The 24290-nt window shown below is 31.4% G+C and overlaps 1 protein-coding gene across 4 annotated transcripts in view; it reads left to right on the top strand.

Moving 5' to 3' along the window:
* Positions 1-24290, top strand: part of LOC107448897 (FRAS1-related extracellular matrix protein 1) — a 44341-nt gene that overhangs the window by 4528 nt on the left and 15523 nt on the right. For all 4 annotated transcript variants that reach the window (XR_011637483.2, XR_011637484.2, XM_016064251.4 and 1 more), the window contains 10 exons: positions 1518-3002; positions 4578-4851; positions 6184-6422; positions 8818-9035; positions 9985-10183; positions 13783-13920; positions 15518-15927; positions 18533-19219; positions 20037-20825; positions 22366-22707. Coding sequence is in view for 2 of the 4 variants with exons in the window: in XM_016064251.4 (XP_015919737.1) it covers positions 1518-3002; positions 4578-4851; positions 6184-6422; positions 8818-9035; positions 9985-10183; positions 13783-13920; positions 15518-15927; positions 18533-19219; positions 20037-20825; positions 22366-22707 (4781 nt within the window). In the remaining 2 variants the exon portion in view is untranslated. The remainder of the gene's footprint in view (positions 1-1517; positions 3003-4577; positions 4852-6183; positions 6423-8817; positions 9036-9984; positions 10184-13782; positions 13921-15517; positions 15928-18532; positions 19220-20036; positions 20826-22365; positions 22708-24290) is intronic.

Raw genomic sequence — 24290 nt, forward strand, 5'->3', positions numbered from 1 at the left:
AAGAGTTAAAGCCCTCTTTAATTCATATTATTCAAAAATTGTAGGTAAGGAAACAACAACAATTTTAGGTACCTCATTTTTCACATTAATCACGCAATTTATTCATAAATCTCGCAGCCAAAGTTATCCATGGAGCTGTAGCTGCCTTTGTCCCAGTGGTCGTAAAAACATTATTTTTGTGGTTTACTTCAACTGCTTTTCGTTACAAATGTAGCTAATTACAACTACTTCTTTTAAAATGTAGTGACAACTACTTTGGAATTGTAGCAACTACTTCACTACTTTAAAGAGATGAATTTTGCGGGTGAATTTAATTTTCACCTTTGTCCAAAATAGTTTTGAATAAGAAATTGGCTAGCATTAAATGTAAGGGAATAATATTTATTCATGTTTACGTGAGTCAGCTTGGTATTCCAAAAAAAAAAAATTTTAATTTATTCATTATACCTTAAACTTTGTATGCCTTTTTCGACAGCGAATATATTTAATTTAAGAAATGCAAATTTATCAAATGCTTGTTGTTGTTTTTTTTTAAATTTAATGCTCTTTTATTTCCTCTAAGAAATAAAGTGCATCAAAAATGCTTTCCCTTCCTTTTAAATATCGTCAATGTTTCATAAGTGTGTATTGGCATGTGGAAGTGTGATCAAAGTTATTAATTATCTGTTTTTGTAATGGCTAGTTTGAATATTAGTTATATGTGATTTTAAAAAGGCAATTTCTGTTAACGCTCAGCTACAGGGTCATTTATTGCATCCATTGACGGCCCCCTTGAAAAGTTTTACCCATCAAATTCAAAAAATTTGTTGCATTAGAACCGTGTTTCTAGACTAAACTAACATTAAAAGTAGTAGCCAGAAATAGCTACAAACTACTGGGTTTTTTTATTGCACTACTCACTACATTACATAGAAGTAGCACACTACACAACAAACTACGAAAAAGTTGCGACTACTACTTGTTATGCGCTACTTCTGACCACTGTGTTGTTACAGAATGGTTGGAAAAAAAGTGACCCAATATGAAAACTGCTTGTGGTTGTTTAATTTAATTAGTTATATAATTTACATTTTTCTATTTAATTTAATTTTTTACATTACAGTGTTATATTTTGAGTTTATTGCATTGCTTCTATTATGTATATTTTCTTGTCTATCATTTCACCCGACTTGGAGTTTAATGAGCATTGCTGCTCCAGCCTCTAAATGAGTTTGAGTTAATGTAATGATGAGAGATATAAAAATATCTGTTCATTTTTTCAGCAAACTCAAAATTATGCCCTTTGTTCTCTTCAACTAATGTATTTAAATTATAAAGTGAAATTAGTTTTTCAGCGCAATGAAACTATACCACATTTGTTTTGTTGTTCATAGTATGTATTGAATTTAAAACCTTTTTTCTGTGTTTTGACTACTACGTTATTTATATCTTCTGTGATAATTTAATTGAAGTAGTTTTTCTTCATGAATTTGTAATCTAGAAAATTGCTTCTAATTTAGAAATGTTTTTAATTTCAGGTGTTTGATTGTGAGTTTCAACCAAAAACTGTAAAGTATGTGCATCATGGTTCACCTTTGGTATGGAATGATACTGTTAAATTTAGAGCCAGTAAATTTTTGAATCATGATACTATTTCTGAGTATTTTGAACTGTTTTTTATGATCCAAAATAGCTCATACGATGTGATTCTTCCACTGCGTCCACTGGTGATTAAAGAGTTTTTCGGCATCACTCAGGCCATCGATGATTCTGTACTGAATTTTAACTTCAGTCAAAGGGAAGGAGCTATGTGTAAAATTAAAATGTCACGGCATTTTAATCAAAGGCCATCGCATGGACAGATGGTTATTGGTCATGAAAATCAGGCTGTTGATGTTATCAAAAGGAGATGCAACGAATTCTTACAGTTGGGTCTTCGCTATCAGCATTTGAAGCCACCTTCTCCTAACATAGATTTCGTGTCGATAGCTGTCGAAGTGAACGATCCACTCATTGATAATATAATATCTGAATGGTATCATATACCTGTAATTATAGAACCAGGATTTCCAAACTTACCACCGAAAGCTTCATTTTCAGGTATGTATTTGATGGATGTAGATCAGTTCATAGTAACAGCCATCACCCCAACTGTTTTATCTGCTACTGACAGTGAAACACCATCTAACTTGTTAGTCTTCAACATTACGAAACCTCTTCTGCCCCACCAGGGCACAATTGTACATTTGTCGTCTGACCATTCGAGACCCATATCATCTTTTAAACAGAGTGACCTCAACAATTTTGACATCGCCTACAAACCACCTGCCACAGCTTTTAGGGAGCGACAGATGTATGAAATCGGTTTCATCATAAGCGATCCGGACTTTGCCCTGAGCGACCCTTTCACCATGCACATAGCTGTTCGCCCTGCCATCACCACTGCACCAAGGGTATTCATGAACACCGGTCTGATTTTGTTGGAAGGACAGTCCAGACCTCTGAGGAAATCTAATCTAGAAGTTGTTGATGGGGACAATATTGAAGAGGTAAAGATTTTTGTGACAGGTGGACTGCATCATGGCCGTCTTGAGGTGAGGGGCAAAACAGCCTATTCTTTTACCCAAGATGACATCTCTTCTGAGTCTGTAGTGTACCACCACGATGACAGTGATTCAGTTCGAGATAGCATCCACCTGCGTATATCTGATGGCATCCAATCTACTCACTTCAAGTTTCCCATTATTATCATTCCAAAGGATGACAGCCATCCATCTTTAGTCATCAACACTGGTCTGAAAATCAGGGGGAAGAAGAGTGAAGTACAGATTTTGTCAACTCTTCTACGAGGTGCAGATCATGACAGTTTAGATGATCACATAAGGTTCAATGTTACCAAACCTCCAGACTTTGGTAAGATACTGAAAAAGTTTGCCTGGGTAGATGATGGAAATGAAATATCAGAGTTCACTCAGCAAGACATCAATAAAGGGCTTGTCTACTACCATCTAAATCAAAAAGTGGTGAGGTGAATTTTTTTATTGATGTTATCTTAATTTAAGGGACATTTGCAAAATTGTAGTAGTCTGATAAGTGTAAAAAACTGGTATAATTATTGTTATTGAAGTAATAACAATAATTACACTTAAATAAAGAGCATATGGATGGGTGGTTGATTGAATGTTAACAATACCAAACCTCATAAAACCAGAAGAAATTTGGAAAACATCCAGTGTATCCCTCCGCTTATGTTATGTTTACGAGGCGATGTGAGAACAGGCTTAATATTGTAATAAGTTTTGTTATTGTGATTTGTGTTTAAATTTACATGTAATTTTCTGTAATTTATAAATTCTAACAGTTCATAAGCCTAAAACAAATTTAACAAAATTAATATCACAGCATAAATAAAGTGTTAGGTTTGACATGTTTCGAATGTTCTCCCTTATTTGTCTAAAAAAAGTGCCATTTGCTTTATTTTGGGTAGCATCATAGCAAGCTTGCGAAGTCTTCCAAATTCATTTGTTGTTTGTTTCACTGGAAGTAAATTGAAAGAATGCATTATATTGGAAACACTACAAGCATAATATATTTGACAATATGTTTTTTCAAGCTTAGGTGTAAAAATCTGTCAGAAGTAGTGATCCTCAAAAACTATGGTGAATATTGACCCTCAGCACAGTCTACGCTTATCTTTACATCTAATTAACATTGCAAATTAATATCTAATTAATCTTTCCGAACATTATAAAGTGTGCAAGTAGACAGATACATTTTACTATTTTCATAAAATTAACAAGCTACTAATTTGCATCCTTACATGCAAAAAATAAGAAAGCAATGTTTACGATGATAAATTGAAGTGTGATGTACAGTTGATGGTTACACTGATATCTGGTATTAAGCCATTGAAATAAAGAAACTAAAACTTTTGAGATGCCATTTTTGCATGTTGAAAAATTCCAAGTATCTTCAAGAGATTATTATTTCATAATTGCATAAATATCTAAACTACTACAACTGTGATGAATTATTTACCAAAGTTGTTATTCCCTGTGTTGGATCAGAATTTTTTTTTGTACTTTGTATTTCTTGGTTTAAATGAAAATTGACCTTAAAAGTATTATCATTACAATAAAAAAGTTCCATTAAAATAATAACGTTAAAGATATACATAACATTCATAAGACAACATTTTCTATATTTAGTATTAGACAAGACAGACAACTTTCTGACCAAATAACTGTATCACTTTCTTTATGATGCTGCTTTTTTTCCTAAAATCACATTCTCTTCATGCTTTCTTTATAAATAAATGAGAGTGACTGGCAACATTCAGGGACACCTGTTTGTCTTAACACCTAAAAATAGTTTCAGATGAATTAAATTATGTAAATAAAACATAACTTATATTTAAGCAAAGTTAAATTAATTTTAAAAGAAAGTTACTGACTCTGTATCCTGCCCTTATATTTAAAAATACTCACTCAAATTATTTGGACTGTACTGAAAAGTGTCTTTCAAATGAAAATTCTACTATATTCACATAATAAATGGAAAAGTATCCTCAAAATGTTTTTCCCGTTTATTGTTGGCAGGTGACCAGTGATTCTTTCGAGATAGTCTTGTTAGATACTAATCGTCCACCAAACATTTCTCCCCCCTACACTATTTCAGTGCAGGTGGTGGCTATTCTCAATGACTTTCCTCCAAAACAAGATCCAGCCTCATCTTTTCAGCTTGAAGTACGAGAGGACGACAAAGTGGGGTTATTCGGCAGCAGCAACTTGCATTATATGGATGATGCAGATAAAGAGATCATCTTCACTATAACTACTCCTCCTAGGTTCATTGGTTCATTTGCTCATGCTGGTATGTTCACAGTTTTTTTCCTACTTAATAATGCTTCTCTTTAACAAGAAAGACAGTTTTTTTAAGAATGTGTAATGCTTTTAATGTGCCTTTGATGAGCTTCCGATTACATATAACCTAACTATCTGAACCTTTAAAAATGTTCACAAACTACAAATCCTAAGTTTGTACCTTTTTTTTTATTTATTACCTTATTTTTTAAATCTCCATGATGTGCAATAATTCAATGAGATAATTAATAACCGAAAAGTTTACAAACATAAAAGATTCGACAATTAGTTTATGGTCACTCAGATCCACAGCACTGGCAAAAGAATTCTATATTGAAACTTCCTCTACATCTAGAAAGTCTATTTGATATCTAATTGATAATATTGTTTAAGTTAGTTTGAGGAGCAGCAACTGGCACTTCAACCACCCACACACACATACAGTATACTCTCAATATCTCAAAAACATTGTTATGTCAAAAAATATATTTTTCCCCTGATCCAGCAAGTTAATTTGAATTCCTATGTTGGGTTTCTTCTCAAAACCTTGTCAAATTTTTTTCGAAATAAAGAATAAATTTTTTCGGAAGAATTACAGTGTAAGTTCATTGTAAACCAATTATTTTCGATTTAATGCATTATTGTTCTTGTCTTACTTTTAAAAATAAAATTATCATTGTTGTATTTAGATTTATAGTCAAACCTCGCTGTCTCGAAATTTTTTTGACATCCCTTCAACTTTAAGATGTCAAGAGTATTCGGTATATAATATAAAAAACAAGAGTAATAAAAACTTAAAAATAAAGAATAATTGCATTAAAATAAAAATTACTCTTTATAATGCATATATATATATTACCTTTTAATTCCAGTAGCAGAATTCACAGGGTCTTATCTGCAACACTGTTTTCATAAATCTTAATTTATCTGCAACCTCAATACGATTGATTGGGCAAAATGTAAGGTATTTAAAAATTATATACGAAAACTTTGTCATTTAAAATTAGTTCACGAAGTATGATTGTCATTTCAGAGAGCCAAATTAATCTGCAGATGCTATGTGCCCTGCCTTATTCGAGGGTTTCTGATTCCAGACTTTTAATATTTTTAAGTATATTGAGAAATTTGGAAGTTAAATACATAATTTTCTTTTTAAAAAAATTAACTTTCTTCTCCAATAGATTTTTCATCACTGTGATATAGCAATCTTACTATATAATGTCCATTTTTATTTGGAAAACAAAGGTTGTTATACCTGTATATATGCTAGTTTGCCTTTTCCAATATGTGTAGATTCATATCCACAAGAAGAAAGAGACATAATTATGTTTCTTTTGAACAGATTCTGGAAAAATAGTTTATTTGTTTGATGATGTAGAAGATGACTATAGTAATCTGTCAGCCATAGTATCATTCACCCAGAAACATGTAAATCACAGGAAAGTAGGCTATGTACCACCAGCAGGTGAAATAGGCCCCAATCCTCTCTTCTTACAGTTTATTTTCTCTGCCACAGACACACATCAAAACACGGTGAAAGGACAGACCTTCAACATAACTGTTCTACCAGTAAACAACAAGGTAATTTATTCATATTTATACTATATGCAGGTTGCTTTTTAAAGGATGCAGTAAAATTCACACTAGCAGAACCATTTCTAGACTATACCAGGTCTAGGCAAAACGTTTCTCTGTACCTCTGCATCACTTAGGGCCTCAAATTTTTAGCCTATATTGTGCTCATACATAATATATTCTCATATATTATATATATGAGAAATCGAATTTTAAAAAATTCGATTTCTCAGGAACTATTCGACGGATTTTGCTCAAATTTTGAATTTTGCCATATAAAATTATATGCTTTGAAATAATGCAAAAAATAGTGTAACTTACAATACAAAATTTTTTCAACCATTATTAAACAAAATAATAAAATAAAAAAAAGAATTATATCTGCATTTGCCTTCTGAAGACGTTGAGGCCCACTCCTTAAAATCTTGTCTGAATCCTTCAGAGGGAATCCCCAGAGTCTACTGCCACTTCGGCTTTTCTGCTCTAGTCGCAAAGAGAGATCATATTCCAGCTAAACTTAGGCAACTAGCTTTGGAAATTTTAGACGAGATTCCCAGTGACACCGTAAAAAGTTACAAAGACAGTAGTGGACTGGGAGACCTAGCTGGTAGCGGCGTCTTCATTGAAAAATCTGGGCAAAATTACTCCATCTATCTCCGTAATCCTGATTTCACTTCAGTCTTTAGAAGTGAATTCATCGTAATTGAACAGGGCATCGATGCTATAATCAACAAGAGTGACTTTGGATCCTATCGGACAGTCGCAGCTCCCTTCAACACCTATACAATTGGACTAAAGTTGGAGACAAAACAAGCATCTCCATCCTTCTTAAACTTCAAATTATTTCAAAGTACCACGACATTCATCTTCAGTGGATACCATCCCACGTTGACATCTTTGGCAATGAGCAAGCGGATCACTTGGCCAAGGAGGGCTGTAGTCAATCAACACCTTCGTCCTCAGACCTTACCTACTCAGAGAATCAGCCCAAAATCAAAAGCCATCTATCAAAAAAGTGGAGAACCCCCCCCCCCTCTCATAACTGGTATGCAGCCAAAGGACCAGGCTCTTCACTTGTTCTCATAGCTGATAGAGCGTTTCAAACAGCAATTGCCATATTGGCAAGTGGACACACGAATAGTCTCTCGTACTTTGAAGGAAGAAAGACTTATGCAGTCTGCTCCAAATGTGAAGCCCAGCAGGCCACTGCCGAACATATCCTTGACTGCTTGGGTCGTTCTGAGGAGGACTTATACGCTACTCCACTTCTTGTCATCGACTTTTTGAGGGTCAACAACCTATTGGATCTTGTCTGACTCTGTCAGACAGATGAAGGATAAGAAACAACAACAACATAAAAAACTATAAATATTTAATATAGATCATTTTTTACATAGGCAAACAAATTTTATAATTTTGTGCAAAAAGTTTTAAATTCGCTTTAAAAGTTTTCTAGATATAGCGAAATATGCAAAAAGTAAAATTAACATTGAGAGATTAAAACTTTAGACCGCTCTCCTGACCAAACTATTGGGACTATATTTCTCAAATTGCAGCTTCCCCCTATGTGTTGGGGGTCAGAAATGCGAATCCATCGGGGGAAAAAAGGTATGTTTATTCAGCGAAAGTACGTTTTTGTGTCTGATTTTATAACTTAAAACATTTTTATAATTAGCATATTTGAAGTCACCTCCTCCCGCCACTAAGGTTGAATCCTAGAACGTGAAAATCCCATCATTAGATCAAAAGTTATTCTAGGTGGTCCTTTTTTTGCTCACTGTACTTATAGTGTACCCGTAAACAACCTTCTTACTTGTATACTGTACATACATTCGTAAAGCATATATACATGGTATTACTGTACATTTAGGCTATGAATGTACTACATAAATGCATGAATAAATATATTCATTATACTCACGTACTATATACTCTTCACGTACTATATATATATATATATATATATATTGGAATCACAAACTGTATTTACATATAGTACACTTGTAATTTCTTGCAATAGCTTTGATTACAAGTAATCACAATTGCTTGTAAACACGATTTCATGTAATCAAAATATATGATTACATGAAATCATAAATACCAATAATTATTTTTGTTGTGATTAATTGGAATTACAATTGCCTGGAATTACAATTACTTGGAATCGCAATTATGGTTGTAATCAAAATTTTGGTGAATTATAATATAGATTACAAGTAATTGATTACTGTAATCAAAATTTAAATATCATGTTATCATGATTGCAAGTAATTGAGTAGTGTAATTACATTTTTGCCCAACTGTGTGATCGTAACACTTGTTATCTGAAAATACCCATTCTTATCCATCAGTAGTACTGACATGGTCGGTTGTACTTTTAATTTGTTATCCTCTCTTGAAGGCTCCATATCTTCGTACCAGTGAGTTGTTTGTGGAGGAAGGGTCCTCTACACTTGTTTCAACCAATGAGCTTTCTGTCTATGATCCTGACACATTCTCCTCTGACCTCCAAATCAGCCTCTTCACAGTTCCTCTTCACGGCACTCTGCGAAGAAGTGATCAACTCCTCAGAGTGGGCGACCTCCTTTCCCTCGATGATATTCTCACCTTAAGGCTCGAGTGAGTCAACATTTGATCAGGTCGTCAAGGATGAAGTGTTTGTAAATAAAAGGCTAAGTTGGTTGATAACTTTTAAATATAGTAGAAGATCTTTATAATGCAACTTTTACAACTTTTTTCACCTTGTTTATCTCAAATCTATTTTCTTAGGTATTTGTTAACTTGATTTTATCATAGATTAGACTTTAAAAAAACACGTTTGTCATTTGATACTATGGACAGATAAATTATACTTATTTCTTAGCTGTGCATACTTGCACTTTTTCAAGTAGTTTTTCTTGTGGTAGTTATATAGAAATAGCAACAAAAACTGCAAGTAGAAATTTCTTAAATTTCATCATCTTCTCAATGATTATCTGATAGTTTAAATACATTTAAATTAAGTAGGTATAACGATAGAACATTTAAAATCAGTTTTATTAAATTTAATATCAAAGTATAAATCTTACTACCACTTGAAATATAAAAGTGAAATCTCCCGGGCGATGTAGGAGAAGTTAGTGACTTTGCTATTTATACCTTATACTTCTTTACTGCCTTCTTTATTTTATTTTCTTCTAAAGGTCTTTTGATGCTTCTTTATTTTGTCAGAGTAATTGCAGATGCTCATTTATGATTTGGTCAAATTGGGAATTGCATTGGGCAAAATGAGAATTATCCCCTCCTAAAAATCTTAGTTTCTGGCATCCCAAATTAAGCTTTTTTTTTAAAGAGAAATTATGTTTTTGTGTCTGATTTTGTAACTGAAAACATTATCTGCACACCAAAAGAATTTGTACATTTAAGGTAATTCCCTCGAACCATTAATATTGCCTCTTAGCTTGTAAAAGTCTGATCAGTAGATCAAAAGTTACTAAAGTGTTCTGTTTTTTTTTCTACTTTGTGCATTTTACTTACTCAATTTATTATTAAAATGTTTTCATTGTTGATTTTTCCCTTTTAATTGAAGGTACATTCATGATGGCTCTGAAAACTTCAAAGACAGATTTAAAGTGGGCGTGAATGACGGCCTGCATTTCATATCCAGTGATGTTATCGTAACTGTCGATCCTGTCGATGATGAAAAGCCGGTCTTCAGGCTCAGAGATATCACCTCTCCTCCCAGAATGTCTGTCAATGAAGGTGGATCTGTTATTCTCACCTCTGAGGTATATCACCCTCTTTATGATAACCTGAGCAGCATCGCTTTCTTATATCTTATTGCTCCAGCTTATGACCTCACTCACCCGAACTGTGTTTCATGACTTGTGAACTTACTTCCATTCACTATTGATTGTCATGCTTTAAAAAAAACAAGATTTTTCTGCCAACTCTGGCTTAAATTACCAGTTCATTATGTTTATTCCATCCTCTTACTTTATTTATTTTTATGCTTCATAAAGTATGTAATGTAAAGAGATTATCCTGAAATAGGCCTTGATAATTTTTGTTCTGTTTTAGAGTTAACAATTATCCCTGAACTAATCCGGAATAACTGATGCTATAACTTGTTTAAATTTGTATAATGCATTTGTAGGAGTGTAAAAAAATGAGAAATGTGTTGCTTTTGTTTTTCAAATAGGCATATAATCTTCAGATACCCAAATATTCATTTAAAAGAATGACACTGAATCTAAGATAAATATTTTAATTGCTCTTACAATTACACATAAAGTTTTACTGAAGTTAATTTAGAAGTAAGCTATTTTAGCTTTCATATTTTTAATCAAATTTTTTCTTTTTAATATGCTTAGCTCAATTTGTTTCTGAAAAATGTTCTTTTGAAAAGATTTGAATGAAAATTATTTAATTTCAATTTTCTTTTCTAATCTTGACAGTTCAAATTAGTATTGAAATACATTTGCTTCACACCAAGAAAGTAGAGATAGCCATTTTTGTGGTGCCATCTGTCTGTAATACAGAGAAATGCCTCTCAAAATAAGGTGAATGCAAAGTAAATATAAATAAATAAATCATAACAGCATAAGAAGCTTAATATTTAATAATAAATAAAGTTAAATATGTTTCACGTAATTGAAAGTTTAGGAATAAGAAAGTTTGCATGTGAGCAAATCAGAAATTTTAAAGCTTGCAGACACTTTCTTTAAATTGGGTGGATATTCGGCCTATAAGTCTCTTGTTTATTGTTATATTTTTTTAACGTGTCTGTAATTGAATAATTTTTATTAAATACTGAAAAATTAAAGTCATTAGTAATTTTTCTACAATTAGTTGCAGCTGCCTATTTATATTTTCAATATGCTTTCTTTACGAAAACTCCAGTCTAATGCTCAGTGAAATTTTCATATCACAAATTATTTGCGTTATGAAAAAAAATCAGACTTCCCTACGTATTCTGATAATAGATAAACCCTCTTTTAGCCAAATATATTTATCAGTGGCTCTTAATTTCCAAACAAATTTTTTTATCACAAAAAGTTTTTTTTTTTCTATTACATAAAGGATTTAAAAAAATTTTTTGAATTTAAATTCTTGAAGATGTTTTTTGAATAATCTGTTTCCTGTAGTCTTAATTAGAATGGCATTACTGTAATAAGTTTACAAAAAAGCTGCATTATTCATACTTTCGCGAAAAAGTATAGGTATAAAATAACTGTGCATAGATAAAAAGATTTATGCATAAAATAAAAAAATCTGCTAATTTAATGAATTAATAAGAAACTGATATTTATGAAGAAATAGTTACTGTGGATGATAATGTGGCATTATGCGGTAAAAAAATATTCCGTTTCAGCTAGACTTAAATTAAAATGAGGAAACAAAGATAGTGATGATAATTGTATTAGAAAAAAATATATATTATACCTTGGTCTGCTATAGCATGTAAAACATTTAAGAGTTGTTTCAAATATGGTGAAGTAATTGATGTAAAGCAGTGGCACTGTGATCGCTTTTGTGTAAAAGTACCACATTTGCTTGCTGAAGTTTGTGAAGTTAGGGGGAATCTGCAGGGCTTCATTTCATCATCATCTAGACAATGAGACAAGATAGTGGATAGTTAGAAAAATAGAGACGGACCAATCACAGGCTCCCCATTGTAGGACCTCAGAATTTCAAGAAATGTGATGTCCACTCTATGGAGACAGAAACAGTGGTTTGCGGATCTGGTCATGGCTGCTAAAGGACAACAACACCAATTTAAGATCGTTAGAAACTTCTAGTCAAAAGGGATAGGTTCGAAACAGTGATACAGCCGTTTTGTAACCTTAATGCAACAGGAGCATCCATTTTAGGAATAACAGTTGCCCAGAGCCCCTATACAGGTATCCTTTTGACAGTAAATGAGAAAGGGACCATCTAACAGGGTGCCAAGAATACCTGTTTTGGATAGAGGATGTTTAGGGTCTGGTTTTCTTCAGTGATGAGTTGTGACCGACCTTCATGTAATCGATAGAGTTATTCTGACCAATCAACTGTGCAGTGACGAAATCCTTGCACTTTATGTGAGACTTTTCCGGAGCGCATGGACCAAATTTCATCTTTAGGAACAATAATGCGCATCTGCACAAGGCTCGGTTGAAAGCCAAAACCTCCAATAGGAAGACATTCAGTTTTTGGAATGGCCTGTGATATCCCCTGACCTTAATCCCATCGAACGTATATAAGGCATTCAATCGCAGCTCGAAGTCTTGCTCTAACGGCCATCCATGAGCTCAAGGGTGCCTTAGTTCAGAAGTGGGTAGGGTTGCCACAAGGACTTATAAGGACCCACCCTGCTGAACAATATGAAATGCTGACGTGAAGGCTTTGTTGCTGTTAGAGGCAAGCATGCACCCTAATAGACATGTTTTCTCTGACTGATATGGTGTTGGTCAGCTACTCTACTGGATAAGTGACAAGTTTTCTTATTTAAGGTACAGGTTCTGCTTATTTTTATTTCCCCATATATTGCTCTTATATCTGATGATATTTTAGCCAAGTTTGGTTTATTTGCTTTGTTAGTTTTTTATTCAAAAAAAAACATTTGTCCTTTCAAATGTTTTCACCAGTGTATTTTGAATGTAAATACAATAGGACGTGTATACTTTGATAAATTTGGGAGGCAGAAAAATGTTTGCAAAATCCAAATTCATTGTTAGTACCAAAATAATTAAAAATAGAAAACAGCTTTTGTAGAAAATACAAAATGATATGCCAGTCAAAGTAAAAAAGAAAAAATTATCCTCCTAATCAAGCAGTTAAAGGACTTATTTCAAAATTCTTTCCTTTCTAACAGCACTCCTGCCACACCTAATGAAGGCAATGCCTAGTTATGATATTTTTGTTCAATCAGCTTTCGGATCTTGTTCACAGAAGCTTCTGTGAATTAACTTTTATTTTTATGTAAACTGAACATCATGTTTTTAGACAAGAACAACTTCACACCAAGGATGATTTTTTTAGTGTGGCACCTCGTTAATTACGTCCACTTTACATATTTATTTTAATGACATATTGCAACATTTTTTCTTCTTTTTATTATTGTTGTAACTTTGCTTTTGCTTTTATGGATAAAAAAGTACTTTTCAACAATTTAAACCACTCTATTAAAAATATGAGATGGTTGGTTTCCGGAGAAGGTAAAGATAGAAATAAAGTATTTCTAAAATGTGACTCTTAAATCAGAATTTTTTTTTCTTTTTAAATTTTTTGAACTTTCATTTCGGTTGTAGGAATTCAGTTTTAACAGTTTTTCTATTTTGCCAACTTCTGATTACATCTTGTAATAAATTCATGTTAAATAATTAATTTGTGTGCTTTTGGATAGGTATTGCCTGCATCTGATGCGGACACAAAAAGTGAATTGCTGTATTTCATTTTGACTGAAATGCCTCTGTTCGGTTCGATCACTTTGAATGGAACTAAAGTTCACCGTTTTACTCAAAAGAGTCTTTTTCGGGGTGAAGTAAGTTTAAATCATTATAGTGTCTAATAGGTATTTTTTTAGTTGGTTCTGCATACTGTCTATATGTAATTATTCAAAATTCAACTAATTTAAAAGCTTGGGTAATCAGATATTTTTGAAATTATTAGGTGAAATTAATTGCTTATAAATGAAAGAAACAGTAAAAAAAGGTTATTTATTTTCTGTTTCTCTCATGTTTTTTTTTCCACTTTCAGGTTTTTATGTATATTTTTATGTACCTATTATTCAAAGTGTTATTCATCTTTATTTTTATGGTCTTTAATCGTCCCCCTTCCTTTATTCTTCCTCTGTCTGTATTATTTTTCTGACAGTAGTGATTCTGATAAACCAATATTTTTATTTTGATGTAGAACTTCTTCCAATGAATACGGAAAAACTAAAATTTGTATGTTAAACAACTTCAATAATGTAGTAGTTTTTTTCTGTTCCTCTCCTTCTGTTTACTTTAAATTCATTTTTTTATTTTTAATCTTTAATAATTTTTATCGACAACTTTAATAGATTTTCCCTTTATTGTTGTTATTTGGTGCCAGACCTTGAGCATAGAAAACTGAAATTTTCAATGCTCAAGTTTTTGAAATTTTTTACTAGCTGGAAATTGCCAATTTCCCAGTATTCCTGATAGTTCAGCTCCACTTATTATCACTCACTTAGAGAAAGTATCTAATTAAGAGACATTTAACCCCATACCAGTTTCCAAATTGAGGTCATACAACGCACCTACACCAGTTTTAGAATATTCTAACTGATAACAGATTAAAGAAAAATTAGTGTTACTATTTCATGGATTCTGTAATATTTTTTTTTTCTTTTATTATTAAATTATTAAATATTTATTTTATGAAGTGTAATACACTGTTCTTTTTTTAGTAACCTTAATGAATATACTGTAAAAGACTGACTAAGCGCCCACCCAAATTTTGATGAAAATTCCTTTGATACGGAAGGGAGACAAGCATTAGCAATGGAAAAAGACAAATTTTTTAAGAAAGTCCATTTTTAATAAAAGGGATATGTTACTCGATTTAATTAAATATAAAACTAATGAAAGTAAAATTGAATGATTGAAAAAAATATGTTTTATTTTCAATAACTTTTACTAATTTTGTTTCAAATTATTATGAATATGTCATTAAAAGTAATTAGTGAGGAAGTAAGAATTCTTTTATAAAGAATAAACACATTAAAAACAAAGATTTAAATTGAATGCATTTATTTACAACCATTTTAACGTTGAAATGATGTGACTGAAATCTCATGAATAAAAATCGTGATGTTTGGTTTCACAATTTCAAATTTTTAGCCCTGTAAATACTAATTGCATTGTGCAATTTTTAAATCAAGTAAATTGATGCTTTATAAAATCGTGTGAATATAAATCTCAATATTGAATTTTAAAAATGAATGTATACAAGTGGCGATATTGGATTTTTATATTGTGTGAATGCAGTTCGCTATATTTATAATTTAAAGTTGCAGGGGAAATTTTTTTTATCTTATAATTTTATCATTTTTATTCTAAATATGTGGTCAAAAGTTTTTGCATGTTTTTAGTATCTGCTTTTTTTTTTTTCAGGTATCATACCTTCACAACAATCAAGAGATAGGTCCGAATCCAAAAGAAGACTCTCTAACTGTGATTGTGACTGATAAAATGTTTCCAAGTCCCCACGATGACAGCCTGAAAATATTTGTTACCATTCTACCTGTCAACTCTCAGTCACCACGACTTCTCTTCAAAAGGACTCTCCTTGTTGAGGAAGGGCAGAAGATGCTTGTCACGGAGGACAACATATTTGCCTCGGACGAGGACACTTTCCTCTCTGAGTTATTATTCATGATTGTGAAGCAGCCCCAGTATGGCTATCTGCAAAATTCAAGACCTGTTTTGGGCTATGAATCTGCTAAAGAAAATAAAAGAATATCTGCATTTCCCTTGCAAGATGTAACCAATGGGTTCATTTCATTTGTACAATTCAACCACAGGTATATTATTCTGTCTAATATGGTATTAAAACAACTTGGAAACCGGGAAAAAAACTTGCTCTGTTTTCACCCCACTTTGAACTCTTCCCATTTGGTATTTTTCATCCCCGTTTGTCGTGAGAGAACTTCAATATTTCTTTTGTAACCATCAAGATCTTTAGGTCGAGAGAGGCAGGCAAGGGACAAATTTTTTTATTTTCATCTAAGCCCCCAAAAGTATCGGTGGTTTTCTGATAAGCTATTATCAATCAAACATAAAGGAGCTGATTTCATTTTCTCTTTGGTTTACAAAGGGGTGGGGGAAATGCATATCAGTGAGCAAAAGATGGAAGAGGAATAAAAGGAAAAATATATCCCTATTTTTTCAACAACAAAAAAAGTGATATGGAGATACAAAATATTAACTGAAATATGAAAACGGCTATTTTTTATTCAATAATAAAGTAGGAATGTAGTGAGGCTGAATTTTATCATTTAAAAAATAATCAGAAGAATTTAGTAAATTAAAACTCAAAACATGGTTTTTTGTGCCAGTGGGGAAAAATACAGAAACCATCAAGCTTTGTCTAGACTACTACTACTAACATTCATAATTTATTGAAATGAAACGAATAAATTTAAGAGAGTTATGAAACATCTATTTGAATCCAAATTTGAGTAGTTTTTATTTTACAACATTGTTTTAAAAAGCTGATAAAATTAGAAAGAAATAAAAACTGATAACATTCAATTAAAACTGTGACCAAGTTTTGCCACACCTTATAAAAACATGATGTTTTAAAAAATAAAAATAAATGAATAAGTCGAAATCTTTTTCGAAACTCAGATCCTTTCAAATTTAGAATCTGGATTTGAAATTGGAAAATTGAACAATGATATCATCTGAAAGTAAAATGTTGGATTTGTGTGCTCCGGGAAATGTCAGGGTAAACGAGATTAGAAAAAAAGTCAGAGAATTGTCAGGGGGAAACGCAATTTTATTTAAAAACTGGGAATTGTTAGAGAATTCGACACTATCAAATTGCGGTATTTCACTTTTTCCTAATTTGCACAGTAGGAGATTTTTAAAAAATCTGATTTTTTTTCCCCGAACCGACCGTCATCCTCAAGAATCTTCTGTTATTCTTAATCATTTTTGGAGTGTTGTCTGAGCTTCTGCCTGGAGAGTATTAACATGCTAGATTTTTTTTAATCAACTTTAGTTTCTCACTTTCGTTATCTTTGTTTTATTATACAAATTATTGTTTATAATTTTGGACAATACATTATTATTGCGATTAATTATTACGAACAAAATGTTTTTTATCTGTTGTATTTATTTATTTGACATCTATTAACAAAACAATATTTTTCAATTGATTAAATTCTGATTCTTTAGAAGTGCTCTATCATTTGCATATTTTGCTTGATGTGGAATCACATCTGCTTTCGTTAAAATTCACCTGCTTTAATAAAAATATAAAGAAGATTGTTTATTAACATAAGCATACAATTATTTAATACTGAAAGCAAATGATTATTTTATGAAGCAAATTGTAGCTTTCTCTTTTTAAAGGCAATAAACATCTGATTCCACTATGTTTTTTTTTCCACTGCTCAAACAATACATTTTGTACTCAATAAAGTTCTTTTTATTCATGAATTTTAAAATAAAGCTTTTTTTTTAATACAGTTTATCTTATATCCTGCCTTGTTCCAGGTCTTAATAATTATGTTAGTGCATTTTTAAACTATAGATGGTTTGTTATAATAATGATTCAAAACACTACTACATAGATGAAAATAGCATTTTAATTATTTCTCTGCAGAGACTATTTATGCTATTATTTTTTTATGTATATGGCTACTAAAGCTGCTATTTTCGAGTGAATTCTAGTGGAAACTCTATTTCTTGAATCTTTTCTATTTTAAGAGCGAAACTGACTATGCTGTTCATGTCATTAAAGACATTCTTCTTTGCTAGTACTGTTCCATATACATTAGTAAGTTTTAAAAAATGTGTTCCATACCTGCCAACTTTTACGCATTTGGCGTAAAATTTTATTTCTATCCTTAAAGTGGTTGTAAAATGTATGCTTTTATTACATTTATAAACTTAATTTTTAATCTTTTTGACCACCACTATTTTTAATATAATTAAACATATATATCAATATGTAATACTGTCTTCTAAGTTTGTATAAGCTCTTCCAAAATACAGTTTATATTTCTGCCTAAAATTGTTATTTAAATTCCATTTTACTACCACTGGGGAAAATCATCCTCGAAAGAGTTAAAAGTTGGCAGGTATGGTGTTCAGATAAACCTTGAGCTGAAAGTATTTGAAGTTATGGCATCAGAAAAACAAACAAATTTATTCGGAATATAATATGCATGCCATTTTTACTATCAGATTCACGTATGTGTAAAAAAATTATGGTCTAAATAGTATAACCGTCAAAAGTTTGAGTCCCCCACTTCTTATGAAGGTGTGATTTACGTACTTTTTAGATTAGTGATATAGTTCAAGTCATGTTTTTCTTTATTTTTATGCTATAGAAATATTTAGGTTATGTAAACAAGGATTATTCTATCATGATATTTTTGTTATTTTTCCTTTTTTTAGTGGCATGGAACCTGAATCTGATGATTTTGAAATATGCATCTCAGATGGTGCACACAACTCTTCATCAGTTCTTGTGTATGTGAGCATCATTCTGGTGAATGATGAAGTGCCACATTTCTACTTATCAAATATAACCATCAAAGAGAATAATTATTTTGTCTTAGATAATGAATCTGTTATTGCCACAGACAGAGACTATCCTGGTGATATTCTGGTGTTGAGCATAAAGGAGGAACCAAAGTACGGATCCCTCACATACTTTTTACAAGCCATTAACAATGGGCCCATGCTAGAAATTCCCTTCAATCACATGGCTTTTGAGAACTTCGACAAAATTGTCTATCGTCATGACGGTTCGGAAACGAAAGAGGATTCGTTCGTGCTGTCTCTGAATGATGGACTCCATTCTGTACACCAGACATGTTTTGTGACAATATTGCCCGTTAACGATCAGCCGCCCTGGTTGAAGCTAAATACAGGTGCTCAGCAGGTTGAACTATTTAGCTATCTTACCCTAAGTGCTTCAATTTTATTGGCTGAAGATGCAGACACTACCCCAAATGAAATTTTGTATAAAATCACCAAACCACCTGTTCATGGCTTGATAGAAATTCTGAATACTTCAATATGGGAGCCTTTAAGAGAGTTCACTTTTTCTCAAGAAGATATCAATGAGAAACGCATAAGGTGTGTAACCTCTTGTAATCTTTTATTTTTTGACTTCACAAAGTATGTTTAAAATCACAATAAATTTAAACACAATGAATGTTAGTACTTCTGATTTTCACGGAGTAGTTTAGAATGTATGCATGTCAACTCCGAAGCCATTGTCCCAGTACAATATCTAAAATAATTAAATTTAAAAGTAAATATTACTTAATATTTAATAATATTAAAGCGGTTAATTTGTTAGAAACTGATATATGTATTTAACATAAAATGTTACATTTTAAAGTAATATCATATGGTTATTTTAAGATAAAGAAATAATCAAAATTATCAAAATCAAAAATGTAATAATAGCTGTTAATAATACTAAGAAAGGAAGATGAATAAATATTATAACTAAATACGGTTAAATTAGAGATAAAGAAATATTTTACAATTAAAAATTACTATTATACCTTTTGTTAATTTCATCTAGATCTTTGTTACTTCAAAAACCATACCATGTGATTTTCTGGCCAAGAAAAATGCTCTTAACAAACAATGAGAAATGGAAGTGTAGCTGCACTGGTGCTCAAAATTAAGAGAATTCACCTATTTTATCAAATTTAATGAAAAGTACAAAGTATTAAAATTACTGTTTCAGAAAAAGAGGCAAATTTTGTGTTTTAAATACCCATGCCTGTGTAATGGTTGAGCAAATAGAAAAATGAGTCTTATTAATGTGCATAGTGTTCACATATCTGACCGTATATCTTGATATTTTTTGTAAGAATAAGCAATACTATCGATATATTACTTATTTTATTCCCAGTGATTTTAAATGGTGCTTTTTCAGGTATCATCATCTACATTATTCAACTTATCAAGATAATTTCACTTTCTTTCTGACTGATGGACAATTCAACTCGACAACCGCAGTATTCGAAGTGGAGCTCGTCGACAACAGCCAGACACAATTTTATGCATCTGAATGTTTTGTCGAGCACGGGGGTCAAGTGGTTCTGAACTCTAGTTTGTTTTCTGCTTTTGACAATGCTTCTATTCCTGAAGAAATTCTATTTTTTGTAGTAACTAATCCACCGATGTATGGAAACTTGACTCTTAACTATGACGCCGCCACCGTCGTTAAAAACTTCTCTGCAGTGCATCTCATGAATGATCAGGTGTCCTACAAGCACAACGAAACCCACACAGCTACGAGGGATTCATTTTCCGTGTCAGTCTCCAATGGAGTCATTGAAAGATATCTCACTGTGAACATCATCATCATCCCACCATCAGCGAAAGTGAATCCGCTACCCATTCTGAATCACTCATTGCCTCTTTACTCGAGTCGTCAAAATACATCAGTGATAACATCTGAACACTTGTTGTCTTCCGAACCATCCCTTTCCTCAAATGAAATAATCTACTCTATTGAAGAATTTCCAAAGAAGGGATTTCTGATGTATGCTGGAAATATCTCAAATCCAAAAAATTTCACTCAAAGACATATCAATATGGGGCTGATATCTTTCTTGCCTAATCCAGGAGCGGAAGGAAATGACCACTTCTATTTCCAAGTATTAAGCAACAACAAAGAAGGCTTTATGTATGATGGGCGAATGATCTTTGAACCTACTTTGTATGTATCACTTTTTTTCTGTAGAAATTTAAGATATGTTTCAGTGACCACCACTTACAAAATCACTAGTTCATAAGATCAGTTGCTTTTTGAAATGAAATCTGCTAGAACAGAATCACGTCAATAGAAAAACGTGCTAAAACCATTCTGTTATGAAATTACTAGCTAAATATTTGTTTTTCGTACGTGGTAAGAAAATAAGCATAAATTAATCAGTACTGAACAACTCTGCAAAAGTGTGCCGAAAATAATTAGGCAAATTTGACACAAATACTCAAGGTAAAATAATTCTAATGTTTTTTTATTTATTATTTGTTGCCCTTCTCGGTGGCTTTATGTTAGTAGATTTAAGTGAATATTTAGTAGTTTATTCCATAAAAATAAAGATTAATCTGACAGAATGCCTGTTGTTCGAGTCAACTCATGATATTTAAAATTTAGTACCATCAAGCTTCTTTCTTCTGCACTTATATTTTCAATGAGGCGTAAAAAATTTCAGAAAAATTTACAGTATTGATGCAGCTGTAATCGGTAATAAATATACTCATAAAATACTTTGTACCTCCTATATAAGAGTATGTTTGGTACCACTGTAAAATTTTCCACAATGGCAATCAGACTTACTACCAAAATTGAGCATCATTGTTGTCATTAGTAGTATGATGATTTTTTAACATTTCACCTTAACGAATTCTCGTTTAATGTACATTTTCTCGATTAATTTTGCTTTTTAGTCGATAGCTTATTTTTTTTATTTGAATTAGTACCTTTTATCAAAATTAATTGGTATCATTGACATTAACAATAATTAGCCAATTTTTTAAGCTCTCTTAAACGAATTAATACCCTTTCTCTATTAATTTTGAATTTTTGTGCATAGCTTATTATTTTACTTCAATTAGTAACTATTACCAAAATTAATTATCATTGGCTTATATAATAATGGCGTTTTGTTTTTTTTCTACATGTATCCATAAGGAATCAGTACCATTTCTCCAATAATTTTGTTTTTCAATACAAAACTTTTTTTATATTTCAATTACGACTGATTTTAAATTATTTAGTTTTATTGTAATATGTTTTAAAAGCATAACTATAAACAAAATAAATACATGGTTTCAGGTAACCCGAGAAATACTTATTTGATCATTTAGTACGTGTGTGACGAAATCACACTGACCATTCAAATAACCAGGCATAATGAATAAAAAATAATTAAGCATTGCAGAAAGCACAATAAACAACTTTTTTAATTGGAGTTATTAGCTAGGAAACATTGATGTTATTTTAAAAATATTTGACAAAACTGAATTGTTTATTGTTTACTTTAAAACAATGGCTTCCACTAAACCAATGAGAGAATTGTCAGAATGGACGTAATTTTGATAGAAGGTGGGCACTGTATTATTTAAGACTTTTTTTGGAGATGCATTTAAATAAATATGGTTTATTGGATTAAAGGATTTGAATAATTTTTTATAAAATATTAAAGCAAGATTTCATAACCTTTTATTTATTTACTTGTTACTCTGATTTTTAGGTTCCAAATAATTATAAGTGCCGAGCCTTTCATTTATATTAAAAATCTAACTCACTTGGAAAATGTATGGAAAGAAGAAGTTGGCTTTAAAATTACCAGCAATCACCTAAAAGTGACAGAAGCAGTCCACCCTCAAGACATCCAGTTCCTCGTTCGCAAGCAATTGGAACATGCCACTCTATTTCATCTAAAAAAAGAAATGGTCGTGTCAGCATTTACACAAGAAGATATAGTTAAAGGAATGTTGGTCATTACCTTGAAGAAGAATACAACTTTCACACAAGATGGCTTTACATTTCATGTTTATATCAATGAAACTAACAGAACAGAACAAGAATATGGGTTAGTAGACTTTCACAAACTTCTTTCTGTTGAATGCATAAAGGCAACAAAAAGTAAAATAAACAAAAATTTAATGCCTGAAGGATGACAAGTGACTTTTTTTATTCTTGAGTCTTTAAAAAAAAAAATTTCTTTGCTCATTGCAAATGTTTAACAGCTTCAACTTTATGTTTTGATCTTTGTTTGTCTTCTATAATATAACCCTGCAAAAAAAATCTTTTTTAACCTTAAAATCACTCTTGTAGATTTTTATGTAGACTTACTGCCTAAATATAATATGTATGTTACTGAATGACAGAAATGGGTGGTTGTTGACTTCCACTGGTGAATGTTGACAATCACATAGTCGCTTTGGTAAATGTCCTAAATATATACTTGGTCTAGTTAAGTGCCACTGCCTGGTATGTCCTACGTCAATGTTTTTTTTTTCAGATTCAGTGCCACTGCCTGGTATGCCCTATGTCAATATTTTTTTAGGTCAAGTGGTGCCTCTGCCCAGTCTGCATTTAACCGGTACTCTGAACACTGATGTTTCTCCTAATCTATCCTCAGCAGATATTAAAATATGGAATAAATATAATAATATCAAATTATAATATCTGAATTGTTGTGGCCATCTTGAATAATTATTATCAGTTGTTTATCCTGTTGCTTTTTGCAATTGTAAGATTAATTTTCTGCATATTCCAGCTTCAAGCTCCATTTTTTTTTTCGAAACACTCCTAAATAACTGACATTTCTGGGTAAAAGCAAGTAAGGAGAGTTCAGGAATTTCTCATCTTCGAACAACATTTCTTGTGAGAGAGACACTCCACACCTGATTTAGCAAATATTATAATATATTTATTTATAAATAAGGCCCGGAGTTGATGACGTTTGCATATTTAAATTTTAAGGGTTTTCTTCTTCCCACCTTTTTTATTTGTATTTTTTTTTAATATGTATTTATCTGCCTTTTTTATTATTTTTAAGCTTGCAACAATCACATCAGTAAACATTGAAAGAAGCTTTTCCGGGTATAAAAATTTACTTTCAGACAAGAGAAACATTTAATAATTCAAACTTTAATGAGTATAGCATGTATTAAATTTTTTTATATGTATTTGCCTTAATAATATGGCATTTTTATGTCATTTATAGGGATTTTTTAAGGTCGTTAAAATCCAATCTCTAGTTGTAAATAAATGAATGAATTTGAAATATAAAATAATATTTTATGTTTCTTATTAAACCTGTAATTGAAATCTCTAATTGTGTATGCTATTAAGTGCAGAAATTATGGTATTTTTCTATTATTTATTATTTAAGAAAATACTAAAATGAAAAAAGATAACTTTCTTAACAATCATTATATTTTTATTGCAATTTTAAATTGTCTTTTTAATTATTGCTAGAGATTCAAATGTAGCTTTTTTTAATTTTAAATTTTATTTGGAAAAATTTTTTGCATTGAAAAAAAAAAATTTAAGTATAAGGTATGAAATTTTTTGCATCATTTTATAGAATGTAATGTTTCATGGCAAAATACAAAATTTGAGCAAAATGGGTCGAATAGTTCCAGAAAAATCAAATTTTAAGTATCT

Source organism: Parasteatoda tepidariorum, chromosome 10 (assembly GCF_982258835.1).
Source record: "Parasteatoda tepidariorum strain Cologne lab strain chromosome 10, Ptep-v5.0, whole genome shotgun sequence".
In the NCBI taxonomy this organism is placed as follows: Eukaryota; Metazoa; Arthropoda; class Arachnida; order Araneae; family Theridiidae; genus Parasteatoda; species Parasteatoda tepidariorum.